The sequence below is a fragment of the Nelumbo nucifera genome, chromosome 4 (assembly GCF_055504915.1).
Source record: "Nelumbo nucifera cultivar China Antique chromosome 4, China Antique-T2T, whole genome shotgun sequence".
Classification (NCBI taxonomy): domain Eukaryota; kingdom Viridiplantae; phylum Streptophyta; class Magnoliopsida; order Proteales; family Nelumbonaceae; genus Nelumbo; species Nelumbo nucifera.
The window spans coordinates 42305809-42328080 of record NC_142652.1 but is presented as its reverse complement, the minus strand read 5'-3'; the positions used below and the strand labels follow the sequence as shown (position 1 = coordinate 42328080).

The 22272-nt window shown below is 41.9% G+C and overlaps 1 protein-coding gene across 4 annotated transcripts in view; it reads right to left on the bottom strand.

Annotated features, from left to right (window-relative positions):
• LOC104590510 (putative cyclic nucleotide-gated ion channel 20, chloroplastic) overlaps nucleotides 1-22272 on the bottom strand; it is a 199809-nt gene that overhangs the window by 79373 nt on the left and 98164 nt on the right. For all 4 annotated transcript variants that reach the window (XM_088903865.1, XM_088903866.1, XM_088903867.1 and 1 more), the window contains one exon: nucleotides 18975-19250. In XM_088903865.1, the coding sequence (XP_088759991.1) occupies nucleotides 18975-19250 (276 nt within the window). The remainder of the gene's footprint in view (nucleotides 1-18974; nucleotides 19251-22272) is intronic.

Here is a 22272-nt window from a genome sequence, read left to right as displayed (position 1 = left end):
TGTGCAATACCCACTCGTGGACTTTCTATCATCCACAGCACCTGCCCAATCAGCATCAGTAAAGACTTCCACCTTTAGGTGATTATGTTTACTGAATAGTAGACCTGTTCTGGGATACTTTTTCAAGTATCTAAGAACTCTCTCTGCTGCCTCCATGTGTGGTTTCTTAGGAGAGTGCATGAATTGTCTTAGAACCCCAACTGAATAGGCAATGTTTGGACGGGTCGTGGACAAATAAATCAGCTTTCCCACTAACCTTTGGAACTGTTTCACATCTTTCAGAGGTTCACCATCACAGTCACCCAACTTGTGGTCAACATCCATGGGAGTATCTTCTGACCTTGCACCTAATTTGCGTATGTCCTGTAATAGATCAAGGGTGTATTTTCTTTGAGAAATGAAGATACCCTTTTCTGAGCGGAAGACTTCAATTCCAAGGAAAAATACTTCAGGGGACCTAAATCTTTCACTTCAAATTTAGATGCAAGGAATTGTTTCAATTTTTGTATTTCTGAACTCCAATTTCTTGTAACGATGATATCATCCACATACACTATCAATACAACAACCTGTTCCTGACATCTCTTCACAAAGAGTGTATGATCAGAATGACATTGTTTGAAGCCCACCTGCTGAACTGCCATGTGAAACTTACTGAACCAAGCTCTAGGAGATTGTTTTAAACCATAAAGAGACTTTCTCAGCTTGCACACCTTATTTTCACTTCCCTTGGCATAGAATCCAAGGGGTTGAACCATGTATACTTCCTCCTCTAAGTCACCATTCAAAAAAGCACTCTTTATGTCCAGTTGATGCAATTCCTAGTCAAAGTTAGCAGCTAATGATAGGAGAACCCTAATTGAGTTCATTTTAGCTACTGGAGCAAAAGTCTCATCATAGTCAACCCCGTACACTTGAGTGTACCCTTTGGCTACTAATCTTGCTTTGTACCTTTCAACTGTTCCGTCTGCCTTGAGTTTAATTGTAAACACCCACTTACACCCCACGGGGTCTTTACCCTTTGGAAGATCAACCAATTCCCAAGTTTTATTTTTATGAAGAGCATTAATCTCCTCCTTCATGGCATCTATCCATTTGGGGCATTTTAAGGCTTCTGTGACATTTCTGGGAACAGGGATGCAATCAACTGCAGATAGAAAGGCTCGGTATGAGGGGGAAATGTGATCATAGGAGACAAACTGGGTAATGGGGTGTTTGGTAGTGCATGACCTGACTCCCTTTCTTTGAGCAATAGGAATGTCAAGGTCATCCACAGTAGGAGTAGGGGTATCAATAGGTGTAACAGGGATTGGACTTACCTCCTGGGAGTCTAACGGTGTCGGTTGCTCAATGTTTGGTTGCTCCACATCTCTATCACATTGTTGATCTCGACAACGTGTACGTTGGAAGACACGAAAGGGAGCAGGGTCCGGAATAGAAGGAAGAGAGACTTGGCGGACCTGAACTTGCTTTTCCTCTTCCACATTACTACTCTCCCCCTGTGAAAAAGCAAGGAAGAATGGCTCATACTCAAAGGACACATCCATAGACACAAAAAACTTATGACTAACGGGATCAAAGCACTGATACCCTTTTTGAGAGGCGGGATACCCCAGAAAGATACAAGGAATGGACCGAGGGTCTAACTTACCTCGAGACGGAGACAAATCATGGACAAAGGCACAACAACCAAAAACTCTCATGAGAATGGAAAATAAAGGGGACTGAGGGAACAACAACTGATGAAGGCCCATGTAGTTCAGCACTTTGGAGGGCATGCGATTGATGACATAAGCAGCTGCAAGTATAGCATCCATCCAAAACCTTTTTGGAACATTCATGTGTAACATCATCCCGTGAGCTACCTCAAGGAGGTGTTTGTTTTTTCTTTCTACAACACCATTTTGTTGTGGTGTTCTGGTGCATGAGCTCTTATGAATAGATCCGTGGGAGGCAAAGAACTCAATGAGCTCACCATGGAAATATTCTTCTGCATTGTCAGATTGCATAAATACCATCCTCTGGAAGTCTTTCACAATCTTTGGAACTTCGTCTCTACTATGCATAGGGAATACCCATGTATAGCAAGAGTAGTCATCGATCAATGTGATAAAGTACTTGTATCCGCCCTCAGAGATTACAGTAGTAGGCCCCCATACATCAAAATACACAACATGAAAAGGAACACTTGATCTTTTATTATTTGAGTGAAAATTTGTTCTACATTGTTTGCTCAACTGACACGTCTAACACTGGAACTCTGACACTGAACATGACATAAATAAAACCGGAAACAAAGACTTTACTATTTCAAAAGAAACATGACCTAACCGACTATGCCACAAAAAAATTTGACTCTTATTTGACTGACTATGTGACTATGAGGATGACACCGAGAGACCAGCTTTGTTGTCGAGAATGTAGAGACCATCCACTAGGCTCCCTCTACCAATCGTCCTCCCAAAAGTTAGATCCTGAAAGACACATGAACCAGGAAAAAATGTTACACTACAGTTTAAAGAGCTTGTGATACTACTAATTGAAAGCAAATTAATAGGAAGTTCAGGGACATGCAATACACAATTCAGGTTAAGGCCATGGAAAAGAGATATTGATCCTTGGCCTGCAATGGAGGAGAATGAGCCATCTGCAAGCCTCACTTTATCCCTTCCTAACAAAAAGCTATAAGTCTGGAACAAGTTCGGCTTACCGGTCATGTGGTTAGAGGCCCCTGAGTCAATGATCCAAGGGGAACTAGTGGGAGTGACATGGAATGCAGAAGCCGTATAAACTGATGTAGATGCAAATGAAGTAGGAGTACCAGTGGCTGAGCTATCCATCTGTCGCAAAGCCCTACCATATGACTCCAAATGGTCTCTGAAGGAATTCATTATATCTTCCTTGGGGTCAGAATTATTAAGGTGGTCCCGGGTAGTATCAGCAACCTGAGTATCTTGGGTTGCCACATGTGCTGCATTATGTGCTGTGTTCATCTTCTTCTGACCTTGCCCTTTACCCTGTTCTTGGTTCTTCACTACCCACTTGGGTTTGAAGGGATGAGAGATCCATCGTATGGACGCCCATATCTTGCGGAATAAGGGGGCGAATTTCAAAAATTTTTCTCTCCCTTCAACTGGGAATCGCATTCCCTATTTAGAAAATCATATTTTCAAGGATCAATCTTGAACCATAAACTGAACCAGATCTGAACCAAAAGGAGTAGAAGAGGATTATACCTGATACAGAGAAGTAATATCTCCTAATGGAGGTGCTCACGCCCAAGGAAGGATCCAAAAACTGCTCCCACTAAAGATGGCGCAGTGTAGGATGGAGCAGAATCAGCAATGTTCTTCTCCAAGAACACTGTCCTTCGCAAGAATCAGCAAGATGGCATGTGAGCACAGCTTCCTATTAATTCTTTCTCAAAGAACTGATGTCAAGATCGAATCTTGACTTCTCCCACAACTGGAGATCGAACTAGCAAACAGGGCGGCAAGAACAGGGAGGCGGCAAGAAAGAATTTTGCAGGGATTGAACTGAAGGTAATGGCGGCGGCAGTGAGGAGGCGGCAAGAGAGTATTCGCAGGGTGCAGAATTCTCTCTTCTTGTGATTTCAGCACTCAAGAGAATCTCAATCTCTGTGTCTTCTAAAAGCTGCCACCCCCTTCTTTCTTTTGTTAACCTAAAAAATCAGCTCCTAATCCAATTAGGAGCTGCTTATCAAAATCATATTTGGATCAGCCTTCTCTTTAGGTGATAAGGATAAACCCTTATCTTATCTGAAGATTAAATCAGCTTTCTCCTAATCTCATTAGGAGGTTTCTAGATCTGAATCACATTCAGATCTGGACTCTCTGAGTGGATAGGGTCAAGACCCTATCCTATCTGCTAATCCATTTCAGAATTCGCCCCATTATTAACTAATAAAATAGCCCAGTTCGAAATGGGCTTTAGGCCCATTAAGCTTATGTGCTCACTTAACCTTCCTAACTGCTGCCCAGTTGGGCTTCCTTGTATGGCGTGGGACCCAAGCATTGATCTACACATCAGCCACATGGGTTCGGCCCAGCCTTTGTTACAAGGCCTGGCCAAATACAGTGTTATGGACAGTGCACCCCCTGAAACCCATCAAATGGGCTCTATGGGCCCAACGCTTACCCTAAGTGGTCCCTGGGCCAAGCCACCTTGTAACACCCAGGGACTGTGGGCAGATGCAAGTATAGCTCATCAGGTATTACCCTCAATGGTCTTACACTTAACCTCTCAGCCCATAATGATCATACACTGCCCGACAAGAGATGACCTCTCCCTCGGCTGCAAGGAACAGTGTTGCACTCTCTACTTATATGGATCCCGGGAATTAAAACCTTTTTGCAAACATTTTAGAAACCATAATATATATACTTTTATATCTCATATAGAATATACTTTGCAAAACAAATCTCAACGATTGAAATCGGCTGCCGGCAGTCTTGGTTTCCATCAGTAAGAATGCATCCCCGATCACTACCTTTGTCCGACAAAGGGGCTGATCCTGTCACTATGATCACCCACTCAGATGAATTCTCAGACTGTCCCAACATACCCAAGTTTTGACCCCCGCTAAGGATCTCACTGATTGGTACATCAAAGACAGCCCAATCCGACACCCAGTGCAGTATCATAATCAAGTGTAGGGGTCGGGTGTAACATTCCAGTTTTGCCCATTAATCTCCAAGGTCCAGGGCAATACTGGAAATCTGGTCCAGTTCAAAGATTCAATTTATCCTACACTGTATGTGCCTAGGGTTTCACCCTGGCAGCTGAGACAGGCCACCCCAACCGACTTGGTGGCACTACAGTGTCAGCCTTATCAGGATAGGTCTCCCCAAACCGACCCACTGGCTGTGAACATTCTAAACTAACACGAGTCTCATTAAGTGTTCAGTTTAAGGGTATTACACAGAAACATACCAAGGGAACATGAATCAAATATGCACTTTTATTCATTTACAATAAACTCATAAAGTACATCATTCTGATTGAAGCTAAGGGCATACAAAACTGTCTAACAGGGTTACCCGTGAATGTCCCAACATGTGTCACGTGCATGCCGTGAGCGCTGACAGTGGGTACAAAACAACTTGTCTTTATCATCAGCCTTCTTGGTGTCACCTTTCTTCCCCATGTTGTTATTACTCATTGCAGCCAAAGCAATTTGTTGCTCCCCCTCGGTTGTAACCATCATACTCCGCCTACTTTCTTCAGTTGAACAAGGGAGTATACTTCGTGAACCTCAATGGTTCATAGGCAGGGTTCAGTCCCAATAAGAAGGCAAACACACGTTGCTGTGAAACCAACTTCCTGTAGGCCTTAGCATCGTCATCATGTTTCCACTCTGTAGAGAAGATGGGCCGAATGGCCCATAGGCTGTTATTCTATGTTATATTTATGTTCTTTTCTGTAATGGGCCTTATAATGGGCCCATCCTCTTCTATGTTGTGTTTTTGTAATTTCTTGCCACAGAGATTTCAAAGTTGAAAAGTATACCGCAAGGGATTTCTCCCCCTATCTTAAATTCTTCACATCACTCCTCAATTTATAGGCGCCAACTACATTTAGTTTCTGTGACTAGGTTTCTGCAACACTATCCCAGATTTCCTTAGCTGAGTTCATCCATAGATAATGTTGACTAATCTGTGGCTGCATTGAATTCACGAGCCACCCAAAAACGGTGTAATTCTCTTGCATCCATTTCTCATAAGAGGGATCATCCTCTGGGGGAGCCTTCTTGTTCCTGGAGATAGTTGGTTCCATCCAGTTTAACCGTGGTCACAGTCAACAAAGAATCAGCTGGGTAAGACCTTAGCTTCAATCCGATTTGAAGTACTTTTGACATTTAGTGTAAATAAATAAAGTGCATGTTTGATTCATGTTGTTTGGTTTAATTCTGTGTAAGACCCTAAAACTGGACACTAATAGAGACTCGTGTTAGTTTTAAATGTTCACAGCCATTGGATAAGTCTGGGGAGATTTATCCTGCCAAGGCTGATACTGGTGTGCCACCAAGTGTTGGGATCGCCTGTCTCGGCCACCAGGGTAAGACCCAACGCACATGCAGTATGGGATTACTTGAATCCCTGAACCGGACCAGATTTCCAGTATTGCCCTGGACCTTGGAGATAGATGGCCAAAACTGGAAAGTTACACCTGACCCCTAGACTCAATTATGATACTTCACTGGGTGTCGGATCAGGCTGTCTTTGATATGCCAATCAGTGAGATCCTTAGCGGGGATCAAAACCTGGGTATGTTGGGACAGTCTGAGAATTCATCTGAGTGGGTGATCATAGTGACAGGATCAGCCCCTTTATCGAACAAAGGTAATGATCGGGAATGCACTCTCTCTAATGGAAACCAAACTGCCAGCAGTTGATTTCAATCGTTGGAATTTTGTTTTGCAAAATTAATATATTTATATATATATGTACGGTTTCAAAATGTTTGCAAATGGTTTTAATTCCCGGGATCCATGTGAGTAGAGAGTGTGGCACTGTTCCTTGCAGCCGAGCGAGAGGTCCTCTCTTGTCGGGCAGTGCTTGATCATTAAGGGCTGAGAGGTTAAGTGTAAGACCATTTAGGATAATGCCTGATGGGCTAATCTTGCACCTGCCCACAGTCCCTGGGTTTTTATAAGATGGCTTGGCCCAGGGACCACTTAATGTAAGTGTTGGGCCCATAGGATCCATGTGATGGGCTCAGGGGTTCACTGAGTTTTTCAATGAATTCGGCTGGGCCTTGTAATAAAGGCTGGGCCAAACCCATGTGGCTGGTGTGTAGATCAATGCTTGGGTCCCACGCCATACAAAGAAGCCCAACTGGGTAGCAGATTGGAAACTAGTTAAACACTGAACACTTAATGGGCCAAAAGCCCATTTCGAGCTGGGCTAATATGATCACCCATCTATGGGGCGAATCTGAGATTAATGTTAGTAAAAGGATTGGGCTTTTAACCTTATCCACTCTGGGAGACCAAATTCAAATCAGATTTGAATCTGATAACCTCCTGATAAGATCAGGAGTAAGCTAACTTAATCTGAAGATAGGATTAAGATAATCCCCTATCCAAATACTGATTTGGATTGGGATAAATCCTAATTAGGAGGTTTCTTAATCAAGAAGAAAGGAGGAGAAACCCAAGAGAAATATATCAGATTTCGAACCAAGGGTTTAATCAAGAAAAACTCCCTGCGAATTGAGATTAGATCTCATACATACTCCAGAGAGAAGAGAAGCAGTTCAGCCATCTTCGTCCCAGGAGTTCTCCTCCAGCCGCCGCCATTCCCTCTTGCAAGATTTGATCTTTACAGCAATAGGAAGTCAAGAAATCAGTTCTTGACATCAGACTTGTGAAAAGACTGAGAAAGATTCAGTGTTCAGAGTTTCCAGAGGATTCTTGAGAAGGATCTAGTGTGTAGGACGCACCCTATTGGTTCTGTTCCATCCACAGCTGTGTCATCTTCAACAGGAGCGGATCTTGGTTTCTTCTTTGGGCGTGAACACCAACTTTGGGAGATACTACTTCTCCGGATCAGGTATATACCTCCCTTTTGTTTTTGGTTCAGATCTGGTTCGATTATGGTTCAAGTAGAATCCTTGAATATTGTATTCTAAATTTAGGGAATGCGATTCCCAGTTGGGAGAAGGTAGGAAAATTTTTGAAATTCGCCCACCCATTCCGCAACCTCTTTGGCGTCCATTAGATGGATCCTACCATTCTTTCAATGGTATCAGAGCCAGGTTCAAATCTTGAACCAAAAGAAAATCATATCTGACCCTGCGCACATGAACAGAAGATGTTCTGCCAAGATTTGCGCAGATTGTTTTCTTTATTTTCATGAAATTGTTTCTTGTTGAGGGCGATTGATCTGAAATTAATTTTTGTTAAATCCAAAATTTATTTAGATATGTTCTTTATTTATTTTGATTTAATGGACTGTTCGAACCTGGAGATCGCAGTGCAGATTTGGCACAGATGATCTGCGCATCCTTTTTCTTTATTTTATTTAATTCGGTCTGTAAATAATTTTATTTTTTTTATTTTTCTAGACTGAATGTATAGGATTTGATCAAGATTGTAATTAATAGAAATAGGATTTCTGTTATTCATTTTCTTGATTGAAGAAGGAAGAAGATGGCGGCACTGGAGATTTGCAGATGGAGAGATCGCTTTCTGCGATTTGCAGTTTGTGAAACTGCAACCTTAGTGATTAACCTCGGTTTTGCAGGTGGTGCGAACAGTCTATAGTTGATTTGTGATTGTTTAAAATCGAGATTATTAATTTCAGATCTTTCATGAATTATTTCTTGAATTGAAAATCAGTTTCGGACCATTTTGGACTAGATTGGACCAAAGCTGTTTGGACCAAATCTAGGGTTTGAAAGGGACTGTTTTTCAATCCATTCTTCTCACACTTGCTGTTCCAAATCTGATGTTCAATTACGGGGGTTAATTCGGCCCACCTGTAAAGCCCAGTTTTAAAAGGTTAAAACTGCAAAAGCCCACTCTTGTGAGAAAAGCTGTATGGGCCGAACTGCTAACTGCGATTCAGCCCATACACCTAGTAAACATTAATGGTTAATGTTATGGTTTTTAATGGGCTGTTTAATGGGCTTTACAGCAGTTAATTGATTGGATCAATTCTTCCTTTACATGTGATGTTTGGATGTTTGATGTGCTGCGACCATAGGCCATAAGCTCTTGGCCCATGATGACTCGTTAGTGGCTCTTGCGCACACCATGGCTGAATGCACATCATTGCCATGGTGTCCCTTAAGGCCATTGGATGACCCCTCCTTACTTGGTGGGCCCCACAACCCTGAAAAGGGATGCGTACGGAACCCCAAGCCGATTAAGGCCCACCAGAAATTTGACTTTATGAAAGTCAGTGGGAGCCACTTTGGTTTGACCTAAATTAGAACTAGGGCGTAATTTCGTTCCCTCCAGCAAATATGAGTGCATGTGATAGGGAGATCCATATGATGGACTCTCTAAAGGCCTTCCGTCATTAGCACAATGATGGGTCATTCAGTAATGAGGAAATAAACCATAAAATTGGGCTATCCATTTGCTGTTGGATCTGTCAGAGTGTTTCATAGGATGATAGGGGTGTCATAGACCGATGTGGGAGGGGCTTCACTAGAAAATGGGAACTCTCTCACGGTACCTTGGCGTAACCTGAATATGATGGGTGAGAACTCACTAGACAGAAAGGTTTACCTGAAAACGACCCTGAACCTTATCTGACAAAGGCCAAAGGAAAACTCATTCGATGAGTGAATATGATCCGTCATAGAAAGGTGGTGGGGTTATGCAGCTGAAACAGTTGGCTTCACACACCCCATGTAATTTCCCACATTTCCAGAGACATCTTTGTCGTCTCCGTCACTGAGAAAGGAGGGAAATCTCAGAGATGAACAAATGGGAATGGAACATAGATTAAAAGCCATATCTATGTAGGTAACATGAATCAAACTAAGGTTGTGGACTAACGATTTTGCTGTTTTATCAGAAAATGGCAAACGGTCAATTCGCAAAGCTTCTAGACGATAACAAGCTTAAGGGCCCAAACTATGCCGACTGGTATAGAAATCTTATGCTGGTCCTAACTTCCGAAAAGTTAGACAAGGTGGTGAAAAATCCTACCCCGGAGCGTCCGGGTGATAGGGCTTCTGAGGCCCGTAGGAGGGATTACCAAGATTGAGAGGACAAGAACTCCCTAGCCCGCTGCTTTGTCATTGCCTCATTAGACAACTCAATACAGAGGCAGTTCGATCAGATCGAACTAGCCAAGGACATATTGGACAGTCTAAGGACAATGTATGAAGAGCAGAACCGTTCTACTCGACAGAAGGTCCTGAAATTGTTCAAGACCGCACAGATGTCCAAGGGGCATAAAGTTCATAACCATTGTCTTCGGATGATGGGATACATTAACGAACTCGAAGCTCTTGGATCTGGGCTAGATCTTGGCACGCAAGTGGATGCCATCCTAAATTCTTTGCCCTCTTCCTTCAATGCGTTCACAATGAACTACAATATGAATAAGCTGAATGTCAGCGTCCAGGAACTTAGCAATATGTTGCAGAGGGCCGAGGATCTACTCAAGAATGATGAGCCTGTGGTTATGCTTGCTGAAGCAAACAAATCGGGCAAGAAAAAGATAAAGGCAAAGAAGCCCCAGAAGAAAGCTACCAAACCCAAAAAGCAGAAGAAGAACAAGGCATCTGATGTCTGTCACTTCTGCAACCAGACCGGCCACTGGAAGAGGAATTGTCCTGCCTACCTGGAATCTAAGAAAGGTAACATCGAAACTTGTGTCATAAAAACTAATATGTTAGTTACTTCTGTGTCCTGGTGTGTTGACTCCGGGGCTTCAACTCATGCGTGTAACTCACTGCAGGGGTTCAAAATTAGCAGAAGATTGAGTGAAGGCGAAGTTACACTATTCTTGGGAACGACTGCAAGTGTTGCAGCTGTGGCAATAGGAACCATAGAATTAGTTTTTAGAGAAGGAGTCCTTGTACTTAAAGATTGTCTTTATGTACAGAACTTGAGAAGAAATTTAATTTCTGTTTCTAAATTGTGTGCTGATGGATATACTGTTTATTTTAGTAATATGATTACTGTTAAACGAAATAACAAATTCATTGCATGCGGGGAACTGGAGAACGGTCTCTATGTTCTACATACTTCTCTGGAAACTAACATAACCGAAATTACGTCGGTCGAAAATCCCAAGAAAAGGAATCGTGATACAGTAAATCCCACATGCCTCTGGCATTACCGACTTGGCCATATCGGTGTTGACTGAATCACAAGGCTGGTAAAGGATGGTCCTTTGGATTTTCTAACCATAGAAAATCTTCCCACTTGTGAACCTTGCCTACAAGGTAAGATGACCAAGCAGCCATTTGACGATAAGCCTGAAAGATCTGCAGGCACACTTAACCTAATACATACTGATGTATGTGGTCCCCTGAGTGTTAGGACACAAAATCAACACGTGATTTCATCACCTATACAGATGATTTTTCACGATATGGTTCCGTGTCCTTTGAAAAGTTCAAAGAGTTCAGACAGGAAGTCGAGAAACTGTTACGGAGAGAAATTAAGGCCCTTCGATCAGATCGAGGTGGCGAGTATCTCTCTGACGAATTCAGGGACTACTTAAAGGTCAACGGGATAGTGTCACAATTAGCTCCTCCTACCACACCTCAACTCAACGGTGTTTCAGAGAGGAGGAATAGGACCTTGTTGGACATGGTCCAGTCACTTCTCGTACGCTCAGAATTACCCACATCCTTTTGGGGATATGCATTAGAGACTGCTATCTACGTACTGAATCGGGTTCCAACGAAATCGGTTCCGAAGACTCCATATGAACTATGGACCGAAAGGAAGCCAAGTGTAAGACACTTGAAGATTTGGGGTTGTCCTGCACACGTTAAAAGAACAAGTGCGGACAAGTTGGAATCCAAAACCAGTCGTTGCCTATTTATAGGCTACCCAAAGGATTCGGTGGGTTATCTATTCTATGACCCAAGTGAGCAGAAAGTGTTCTGCAGTCGAAATGCCCAATTCTTAGAAACTGAATACATCCTGGACACCTATCGTCAGGAAATAGTTCTTGATGAGGAGAGCTCAAAAGCAGTGGGAGATGTCCCACAGGTTCTAGGTAGTGACCAACCTAGAAGATCCACTCGGGTATCCAAGCCACCAGTCCGATATGGTTATGACCAGGATAGTTACCTGGTGGAAACCTTGACTAGTGAGGAGGATCCCGTAACTTACGCGGAGACTATGTTAGACATAGATTCCCAGAAGTGGGTGGAGGCCATGAGAGCTGAGATGGACTCGATGGAGACCAATGGAGTCTGGACTCTAGTAGATCCGCCCTCCGGGGTAAAAGCAATTGGTTGCAAATGGATCTACAAGAGGAAGAAGGGCCCCGATGGTAGGATTGAGACTTACAAAGCTCGTTTGGTGGCGAGAGGGTATACTCAGAAAGAAGGCATCAATTATGAGAAAACCTTTTCGCCCGTGGCCATGCTTAAATCCATTAGGATCCTGCTAGCTATAGCAGCGTACCATGGCTACGAGATTTGGCAGATGGATGTCAAAGCTGCGTTCCTGAATGGAGATCTTAGTGAAGATATCTACATGCAGCAGCCGCAAGGCTTCATTGTTGCTGGTCAGGAACACATGGTATGTAAAATTCAACAGATCCATATATGGACTTAAGCAGGCTTCTAGGAGTTGGAACATCCGTTTTGATTCTGCCGTCAAAACGTTTGACTTTGAGCAGAATCCGGATGAGCCCTGTGTTTACAGGAAGTCCAGTGGGGATAAGATCACCTTATTGGTGCTGTACGTGGACGATATCCTACTCATTGGGAATGATGTAGGAATGTTGACTTCGGTCAAGGTATGGCTGTCACAACAGTTCTCCATGAAAGATCTTGGAGAAGCTTCATATATACTAGGTCTTCGACTCTATAGAGATAGATCGAAGCGGATAATTGGATTATCCCAGGCTACTTAAATTGACAAAATTGTCAAAAGATACAGCATGGAGAACTCCAATAAAGGAAACGTTCCTTTCAGGCACGGAGTCACTCTCTCCAAGAAAATGTCTCCCAAGACTTCTGAGGAGATTGAGGGCATGAGAGACGTTTCCTATGCCTCAGCCGTAGGGAGCATCATGTACGCCATGCGGTGCACTCGCCCGGACATTGCTCAGGCGGTGAGTGTGGTAAGCAGATTCCAGGCCAACCCAGGGCAGGAGCATTGGACTGCTGTGAAGAACATACTTAAATACCTTCGAAGGACAAAAGAGTTTTGTCCGGTATTCGATGGTAGTTCACTACAAGTTCTAGGGTACACCGCTGCCGATTTCCAGTCGGATCCAGATAATAGAAAGTCTACATCTGGGTATGTTTTCACGATAGGATCGTGTGCTGTTTGCTAGAAAAGCAGCAAACAGGGGTCCACTGCAGACTCCACAACCGAGGCCGAGTACATTGCCGCAAGTGAAGCTGCCAAGGAAGCCGTGTGGATGAAGAAATTCATACACGAATTGGGAGTGATTCCGTCCAGCACATCACCCATCCCGTTGTTGTGTGACAACAATGGAGCGATCGCCCAGGCTAAAAAGCCTCGGGCTCACTCGAAGTCAAAGCACATCGAGAGGAAGTACAAAGTACTGCGGGAGATCGTTGGTAGAGGGGACGTCCTAATTCAGAAGGTAGCATCAGCGGAAAATGTGGCAGACCCATTGACTAAGCCACTGACACAGAAGGTGTTTGAGAAACACGTTGAAAGTATGGGACTCCGGCTTGTACCAGATTGGACCTAAGTGCAAGTGGGAGCTGTTAGACAGTCTTGTATGCCCTTAGCTTCAATCCGATTTGATGTACTTTTGACATTTAGTGTAAATAAATAAAGTGCATGTTTGATTCATCTTGTTTGGTTTAATTCTGTGCAAGACCCTAAAACTGGACACTTATAGAGACTCGTGTTAGTTTTAAATGTTCACAACCATTGGATAAGTCTGGGGAGATTTATCCTGTCAAGGCTGATACTGTTGTGCCACCAAGTGTTGGGATGGCCTGTCTCGGCCACCAGGGTAAGACCCAAGGCACATGCAGTATGGGATTACTTGAATCCCTAAACCGGACCAGATTTCCAGTATTGCCCTGGACCATGGAGATAGATGGGCAAAACTGGAAAGTTACACCTGACCCCTAGACTTGATTATGATACTTCACTGGGTGTCGGATCAGGCTGTCTTTGATATGCCAATCAGTGAGATCCTTAGCGGGGATCAAAACCTGGGTATGTTGGGACAGTCTGAGAATTCATCCGAGTGGGTGATCATAGTGACAGGATCAGCCCCTTTGTCGAACAAAGGTAATGATCGGGAATCCACTCTCTCTGATGGAAACCAAACTGCTGGCAGTTGATTTCAATCGTTGGAATTTTGTACGGTTTCGAAATGTTTGCAAATGGTTTTAATTCCCGGGATCCATGTGAGTAGAGAGTGTGGCACTGTTCTTTGCAGCTGAGGGAGAGATCCTCTCTTGTCGGGCAGTGCTTGATCATTAAGGGTTGAGAAGTTAAGTGTAAGACCATTTAGGATAATGCCTGATGGGCTAATCTTGCACCTGCCCACGGTCCCTGGGTTTTTATAAGATGGCTTGGCCCAGGGACCACTTAATGTAAGTGTTGGGCCCATAGGGTCCATGTGATGGGCTCAGGGGTTCACTGAGTTTTTCAGTGAATTCGGCTGGGCCTTGTAATAAAGGCGGGCCGAACCCATGTGGCTGGTGTATAGATCAATGCTTGGGCCCCACGCCATACAAAGAAGCCCAACTTGGCAGCAAATTGGAAACTAGTTAAACATTGAACACTTAATGGGCCAAAAGCCCATTTTGAGCTGGGCTAATATGATCACCCATCTATGGGGCGAATCCGAGATTAATGTTAGTAAAAGGATTGAGCTTTTAACCTTATCCACTCTAGGAGACCAAATTCAAATCAGATTTGAATCTGGTAACCTCCTGATAAGATTAGGAGTAAGCTAACTTAATCTACAGATAGGATTAAGATAATCCCCTATCCAAATACTGATTTGGATTGGGATAAATCCTAATTAGGAGGTTTCTTAATCAAGAAGAAAGGAGGAGAAACCCAAGAGAAATATATCAGATTTTGAACCAAGGGTTTAATCAAGAAAAACTCCCTGCGAATTGAGATTAGATCTCATACATACTCCAGAGAGAAGAGAAGCAGTTCAGCCATTTTCGTCCCAGGAGTTCTCCTCCAGCCGCCGCCATTCCCTCTTGCAAGATTTGATCTTTACAGCAATAGGAAGTCAAGAAATCAGTTCTTGACATCAGACTTGTGAAAAGACTGAGAAAGATTCAGTGTTCAGAGTTTCCAGAGGATTCTTGAGAAGGATCTAGTGTGTAGGACGCACCCTGCTGGTTCCGTTCCATCCACAGCTGTGTCATCTTCAGCAGGAGCGGATCTTGGTTTCTTCTTTGGGCGTGAACACCAACTTTGGGAGATACTGCTTCTCCGGATCAGGTATATTCCTCCCTTTTGTTTTTGGTTCAGTTCTGGTTCGATTATGGTTCAAGTAGAATCCTAGAATATTGTATTCTAAATTTAGGGAATGTGATTCCCAGTTGGGAGAAGGTAGGAAAATTTTTGAAATTCGCCCACCCATTCCGCAACCTCTTTGGCGTCCATTAGATGGATCCTACCATTCTTTCATCAGGAGCAGTCCGTATAGGTCCAAGAAGCAACTGAACTGAAGTAGGAACTCTCGCCACTGAGTCCAAAAAGGTTTCGGCCACTTGACAGTCCAACAAGATGAGAAACCAACCCAGAAATCTGAGTTAAATCAGGTTGACCACAGCTGAACAGCTGAATAGATTTAGAGGGGTTTCGAACACTCTAACAGTCCCCCCAAATCAGAAATATAACCCAGAAATAACTGAAGCAACTTACAGTTTTATCAATCTCTTATTCGAGCTCCAAATCAGGTCGAACAATCCTTCTCTCTGATTCTTCCTAGTCACCAAACTATTCTCCAAGCGCTTAGAGTCTTGGGCACCCTCCAATGACCTCCAAGAATCAGGCGAATGAGTCTAAACTTCCAGCCCTAGAACACCCTCATGCAGTCGGCTGGACTATACCCATATGAGAGCCACACCAAGCTCAGGCCTGCTCTGATACCAAGTTGAAAAACAGCCCTTCGAAGTATGGGACTGTGTAAGATTAGATGAAAAACCAGAAAAGCCAAACAACTGAAAAGATTGGTGAAGATGGAGAGAGAGAGTTGGCGGCAAGGAGGGTTAGAGGATGAGAGGTTCGAACTAATCTCTCCCTCTAACACTCTAATACAATTTTATTAAGTTAATTCTTGAATAATTACAAGAGAGGCCCTTGGTTGGGCAAGAAATTACAAAAACACAGCATAGAAGAGGATGGGCCCAGAATAAGGCCCATTATAGAAAAGAACATAAATATAACATAGAATAACAGCCTATGGGCCATTCGGCCCATCTTCTCTACACACTCTATAGCCTAATAATGATCCAATTCTTTCCACATGGAAGTAAGGGCTGAATAATAGGAAGACAAACTATGATTTCCCTATTTACAGGTTGAGGATTCAACTTGCAACTGGTAAACCTTGGCCTAATGCCTTTGCTCAGAATAGGTAGTTTTGGCCTATTTCCAGATCTCACTAGCAGTGTCAGCCCACATAAAGTTCTTCTTCACATCAGGTTCCATGGCTGCAAGGAGCCAAGACATCACCATACTGTTTTCTTGGTCCCACCTATCATGTTCAGCTGTCTCACTCTTGGGTTCTTTCACCCTTCCATTTATGTAACCAGCTTTTCCCCTTGCCGTTACATAAAGTTTTACACTTTTAGCCCACTCCAGGTAGTTTAGACCATTTAAAGGGGTAATGGGCATGGGAAACATCATGCTTTCACCTCCCATACCAGCTGTGTTTGCCATAGAGTACTGCTGAAATCAGACCAAATCCCACACAACTACACAACAGCCACAAACAGAATACCAACCCTCAAGAAATTTACTACTGGGATGTGGAAAAGAAAACAAAAAACTGCTGAAATCAACTCTGTGATGGTTCGGTCATTAAACCAGCCCGGTAATCAGTCCAACACCAGCCAAGGCAGACATTAGAACAGCAACTATCAGTCCGACTACAGCCCATACAGTTTAACAATCCAGCATCCAAACGAACATATAGAACCAAGGAGTAAGGCCTTTACACCATTGGCCAAAAAACAAAAAAAAACAAGAACACATACCCTGTCCAGCACCTGTACAAAGGTGCCAACCAGAAACTGACTTCACAGCATCGAACAGAGAAGAAAGGGAGTCTCTTTCTACATCGCCCTTCTTCGACTAGGGTTTCCTTGATATTACGACCAAGGAAGAACCCAAAGGAAGAGCCGCAAGTAGTCTGCTAGGGTTTCTCTATCTTCCAAGTCCAAGAAATCAAAGAAGGAAAAGAGGATGAAGCAGGTTCAAATAGGAGAGACCGAAATTCTTTTATAGCCCAGAACCTTGCTCTGATACCATGTAATCATTGATGGAGAGAGAGGGACAAGAGAGAGAAAGAGAAGTAGAGGAAGATATGATTGAGAGAAAAAGAAAAAATCACCTCTGGCTGCCGTCAGTTCATTATTTATATTAACTTAATATAAAAAGAATGGAAGTTACAAATATGCCCCTGGCGGCACTCCCTAGAAACAAACTAATAAGAAAGAAAGAAAATAACTAACTGACAGCATCTTAAACCCACTAACAGCAACTATAAAATAACAATTAAATAATCCTCACAACAAGAGTTAGCCAAGGAGGCTATTTTTGTACTTTTACCTCTTGCTGTATTTTATTTTATCTTGTACACTATTTCTTCTCTTCTACACTAAGGACAATTTGTCCTTTTACAGTCTAATATAAATATCTTTCTTAGGGTGTTGATCTCTCCAAGGGACACACCGACAAATCTGTTGTTGTCTCTCCTTTTTCCGGGGTTTACAGACTTAGATCAGTGGCAAATCTTTCTATATAGCTCTCTGTACAACATCTCAATGTACTCAGCTGGATGTATGTCTTGAAAGTATATTTCAATACAATACAATACCTTTCTCAAAAAAATAAAAAGTATAGATTGGTGGCACCAATCCTTATTTTATTAGACTGAAAATAATGTACGATGAAATGACTAAATTACCCCTGCATCACTAAAATTATAGATTACCACATCAACAAAGGGCTTTCTCCTTGTCTGAACAAAGAATATGACCAAATTAGAGTTCATATCCTAGGCAATAGCTCTACCAATTTTATTTGCACTTTAGAATCCCTAAAACATTCCTGTTCAATTATCTCAAGGCTATCATTTTCTTGCCAAAATGATTTCTAGGTAGAGAAATAAAGATGCAATGATTTCTCCTCTAGTAACTTACAAGTCCAGAAAAACCAAGAATATGGTACCTTACAAGTCGAAAAAAACCAAGAATGCTCTCCCCAAAGAAACCTAGGGGTAACATCAATAAAGGGCAGCACTAGAATCAAGGGGAGAAGAGGTTGGTACTTGCTCCCTGCTTCACAGAAGATCACAAACAAATTCCCCAAGTCATAACAGTCACAGAAAAGGTCTTTCATTCTGAAAATGCTCTCAACACTCAGCTATCCCACCAAGGACTATTTGAGAAAGAGTCAAAATAAATAGTGTGCTAGCACTATTGAACTATATTTTGGAGTGTTTTCCCAAATCCAGTGCCAAGGATGATACTGCCCTGAAGACTGGCAAATCAAATACTAATGATCAGGCAAATCCAGTGATATCTATATGACATCTTCCTAGGCATCAAACAACCCATATGGGTTGTTGATCCTTGATCCACATGAGATTTACCTAAAATAAATAAGAAAACTCAACAAGAAATTTGCTCTGATTTGAAGGTGTATTTTCTAGATTTAATTTATAGAGAAACAACAGAGAAGAAAAAGAAGAAATAAAAGAGGAAAGAAGAGAGAGAAGGGGAGAATACACCAACTTTTAGAGAAAAAAGGTTGAGAAATCAGCCCTTTCTATTGTTATTTGTACCACATAATAAAGAAAACAAATTACAAAAATATTCATGTGTAATCAAGGATAAAACAAGACATAAATACCCCAATATAATCAATATGTCAAAACTGTTGATTGGTAGTGATTAGGTTAAATAACAAATCCTGAGATCAAACAAAGCAAAAATAATATGCCTTCTCTGTTGCAAATTTTATTAGGTGAAAAGAATCATAAGATTTATATCTTTCACAAAACATAATAAAAATGAGCAACATCTATAGATTGACTTAAAGATATAAGAAGCACCTGAAAACCCCAAAACAAGGAATATATATATCTTGTAATGATACTGGATTTCCTTGTAATATTAACAGCTTGTTTGTAGATTCCATAATCAAAAGTACTATCTTTGGAAAAACAACCGCTTGCATTAATATTGTTTTTCCATTTGCCCCATTCTTGTATTGGCTCCTTTTTTGGATCACCACGCCCACAATCTATGAATTCCCTACAATAACCAACTCGAGAAGGATTCTCCATTCCATAAGCATCACAGGCATCTCGAAGGCATTGATTAACCCGCTGACAAAAAAATATTAAGGTCTTAAATCAATATACCAATTTATGCACATGTTCATAATAATTAAAATAAGTTATTGTCAATCATCTATGAATCAAAACAATGTATAGAAATAACATGCAAACAAATAGCACATGGAAAATTGGAAATGGAACAAATATAGAGCTATACATTTCAAACGCATTAGGGTTTCATGGTAAGATCTAAAAGAGAATGCAATGGATGAGAACAACATACTGTATTTTCTGTATGTACAGCTTGGTCCATGTATTCTGTTGAAACATTCAAATTTGTAGGTGTTAAGGGGAATAGATTTCTTGTATTTGGGGAAGTAGGATAGCTTAGTATTTCCTTTCTTTTATTAAAGGTACTCCTGTCCAAAATTTATCATAAACAGGTATTTTTGTAAACACATTCTATTTACACTAGTTGGTGTGTATTTTTGGGTGACTCTTTCATTTCTTGAAAGTGTAAAAAGCAGTCTACAGTTTCTAAATCCTCTATTGAAGCTAAATATAGGGCTATTTCCTATGTTTGCAGTGGCAATGTTTGCTTCAAGGCTTTTTGCTCATCTTAATCTCCCATATCCAGTTCCTCTCTTTGCTAACAATCTCGGTGTCATCAAGGTTGCTTCTAATCCAGTGTTCCATGAGCACAGAAAGCATCCCAAAGTTGATTGTCACATTATTAGAGATCTCCTCCTTGTGGGTATAAATCAATCTAGGGTTTGTTTGTAGAGAGAAGAAAAAAAGAAGAGAGGAGAGGAGAGAGATTGTCAAATGAGAGGTGTTACTGTTCACACCCTCAAAACTGATATTTATATTTTGAGGGAAAATTACAAGAAAGCCCTCACTTGGGCACCCAAATACAAATAAATAATGAAAAGACCAAGAAAAACCCTACCCGAGCATTCTCAAGACTCCCCCTCAAGCTGAGCATATATGTCAATCATGCCCATCAAGCTGAGCATATATGTCAATCATGCCCAGCTTGACAAGGTTCTTGACAAACTTTGGATGATGAACACCTTTAGCAAGGAAATCAGCAAGTTGGTCTTCCAACCTTACAAAAGGAAGGCAAATTCTCTATTAGTAATCCTTTCTTTGATAAAGTGTTTGTCCAACTTTACAATAGGATTGTGAGCAATGTTTTAGAGCTACTTGATTGTCACAATATAATCTCATTGGAGTATCAGCCTGTATGCCTATCTCAGTCAATAAGGTCTTCAACTAGAGTAGTTCAGACACCCTATGAGCCATTGTCTTGTATTCAGCCTCAGCACTAGAATGAGCAACAATTAATTGTTTCTTACTTCTCCATGAAACCACCTTTCCTCTAACTAAGACACAAAAACCAGATGTAAATCTTCTATCATCGATGGACCAACCCCAATCTGCATTTGTGCAAGCCTCAATCTTTAGGTGACCATGATTGGAATATAACATTCCTTTACTAGGACACCCTTTCAAATAAGCTAAAATTCTATTAATTGCTTGCATGTGAGATGTTCTAGGTTTATGCATATGTTGGCTAACCACTCTAACAACATAAGATATGTCAAGACTAGTTAAACAAAGATACATGAGACAACCTACCAATATCTAATGTATCTCTCTATCTAGAAGAACTTCTTCAATAGCACACAACTTGTGGTTAGGATCAATTGGTGTTTCAACAAGCTTGCACCCCAATTTTGCAAGTTCATGGAGCAAGCCAAGAACACACTACCTTTGTGAAAGAAAGATTCCCTTCTTAGCTCTTGTAACCTTAATGTAAGAAATTATTTGAGATAACCAAGATCTTTAGTCTCAAATTCAAGCAAGGAAGGATTTTAACTAACAGATACATGTAATGTCATCACCCGTCACAACAATGTCATCAACAATGTATTTCTACCATTAACTCTTCTTATAAACAAGGTATAGTTTACCTAAGATTAAGAGAACACGATCTTTAAGATAGCATTTCTAAATTTGTCAAACCAAGCTCCGGCTTATACAAGATTGAACCTAAGTGCAAGTGGGAGCTGTTAGACAGTGTATGCCCTTAGCTCCAATTAGATTGATGTACATTATGACATTTATTGTAAATAAATAAAGTACATATTTGATTCATGTTATTGTGGTGTGTTTCTGTGTAATACCCTTAAACTAGACACTTATGAGACTCGTGTTAGTTTAGAATGTTCACAGTCGTTGGATAAGTCTGGGGAGATTTATCCTACTAAGGCTGACACTGATGTGCCGCCAAGTGTTGGGGTGGCCTGTCTCAACTGCCAGGGTGAGACCCGAGGTACATGCAGTGTAGGTTTACTAGAAACCCTGAACCGGACCAGAATTCCAGTATTGCCCTGGACCTTGGTGATTAGTGGGCAAAACTGGAAAGTTACACCTGACCCCTAGACTCGATTATGATACTGCACTAGGTGTCAGATTGGGCTGTCTTTGATATGCCAATCAATGAGATCCTTAAAGGGGGTCAAAACCTGGGTATGTTGGGACAGTCCGAGAATTCATCTAAGTGGGTGATCATAGTGATCAGCCCCTTTGTCGGACAAAGGTAATGGTCGGGGATGCACTCTCTCTGATGGAAACCAAGACTACTGGCAGCCGATTTCAATCGTTGAAATTTGTTTTGCAAAATATATTTGTATACGGATATACATATATATATTACGGTTTCAAAATGTTTGCAAAAGGTTTTAATTCCCGGGATCCATGTGAGCAGAGAGTGCAACACTGTTCCTTGCAGCCAAGGGAGAGGTCTTCTCTTGTCGGGCAGTGTTTGATCATTATGGGCTGAGAGGTTAAGTGTAAGACCATTGAGGGTAATACCTGATAGGCTAATCTTGCATCTGCCCACAGTCCTTGGGTTTTTATAAGGTGGCTTGGCCTAGGGACCACTTAGTGTAAGTGTTGGGCCCATTAGGAGTCCATGTGATGGGCTTCAAGGGGTTCACTTTTCAGTGAATTCGGCCAAGCCTTGTAATAGAGGTTGGGTTGAACCCATGTGGCCGATGTGTAG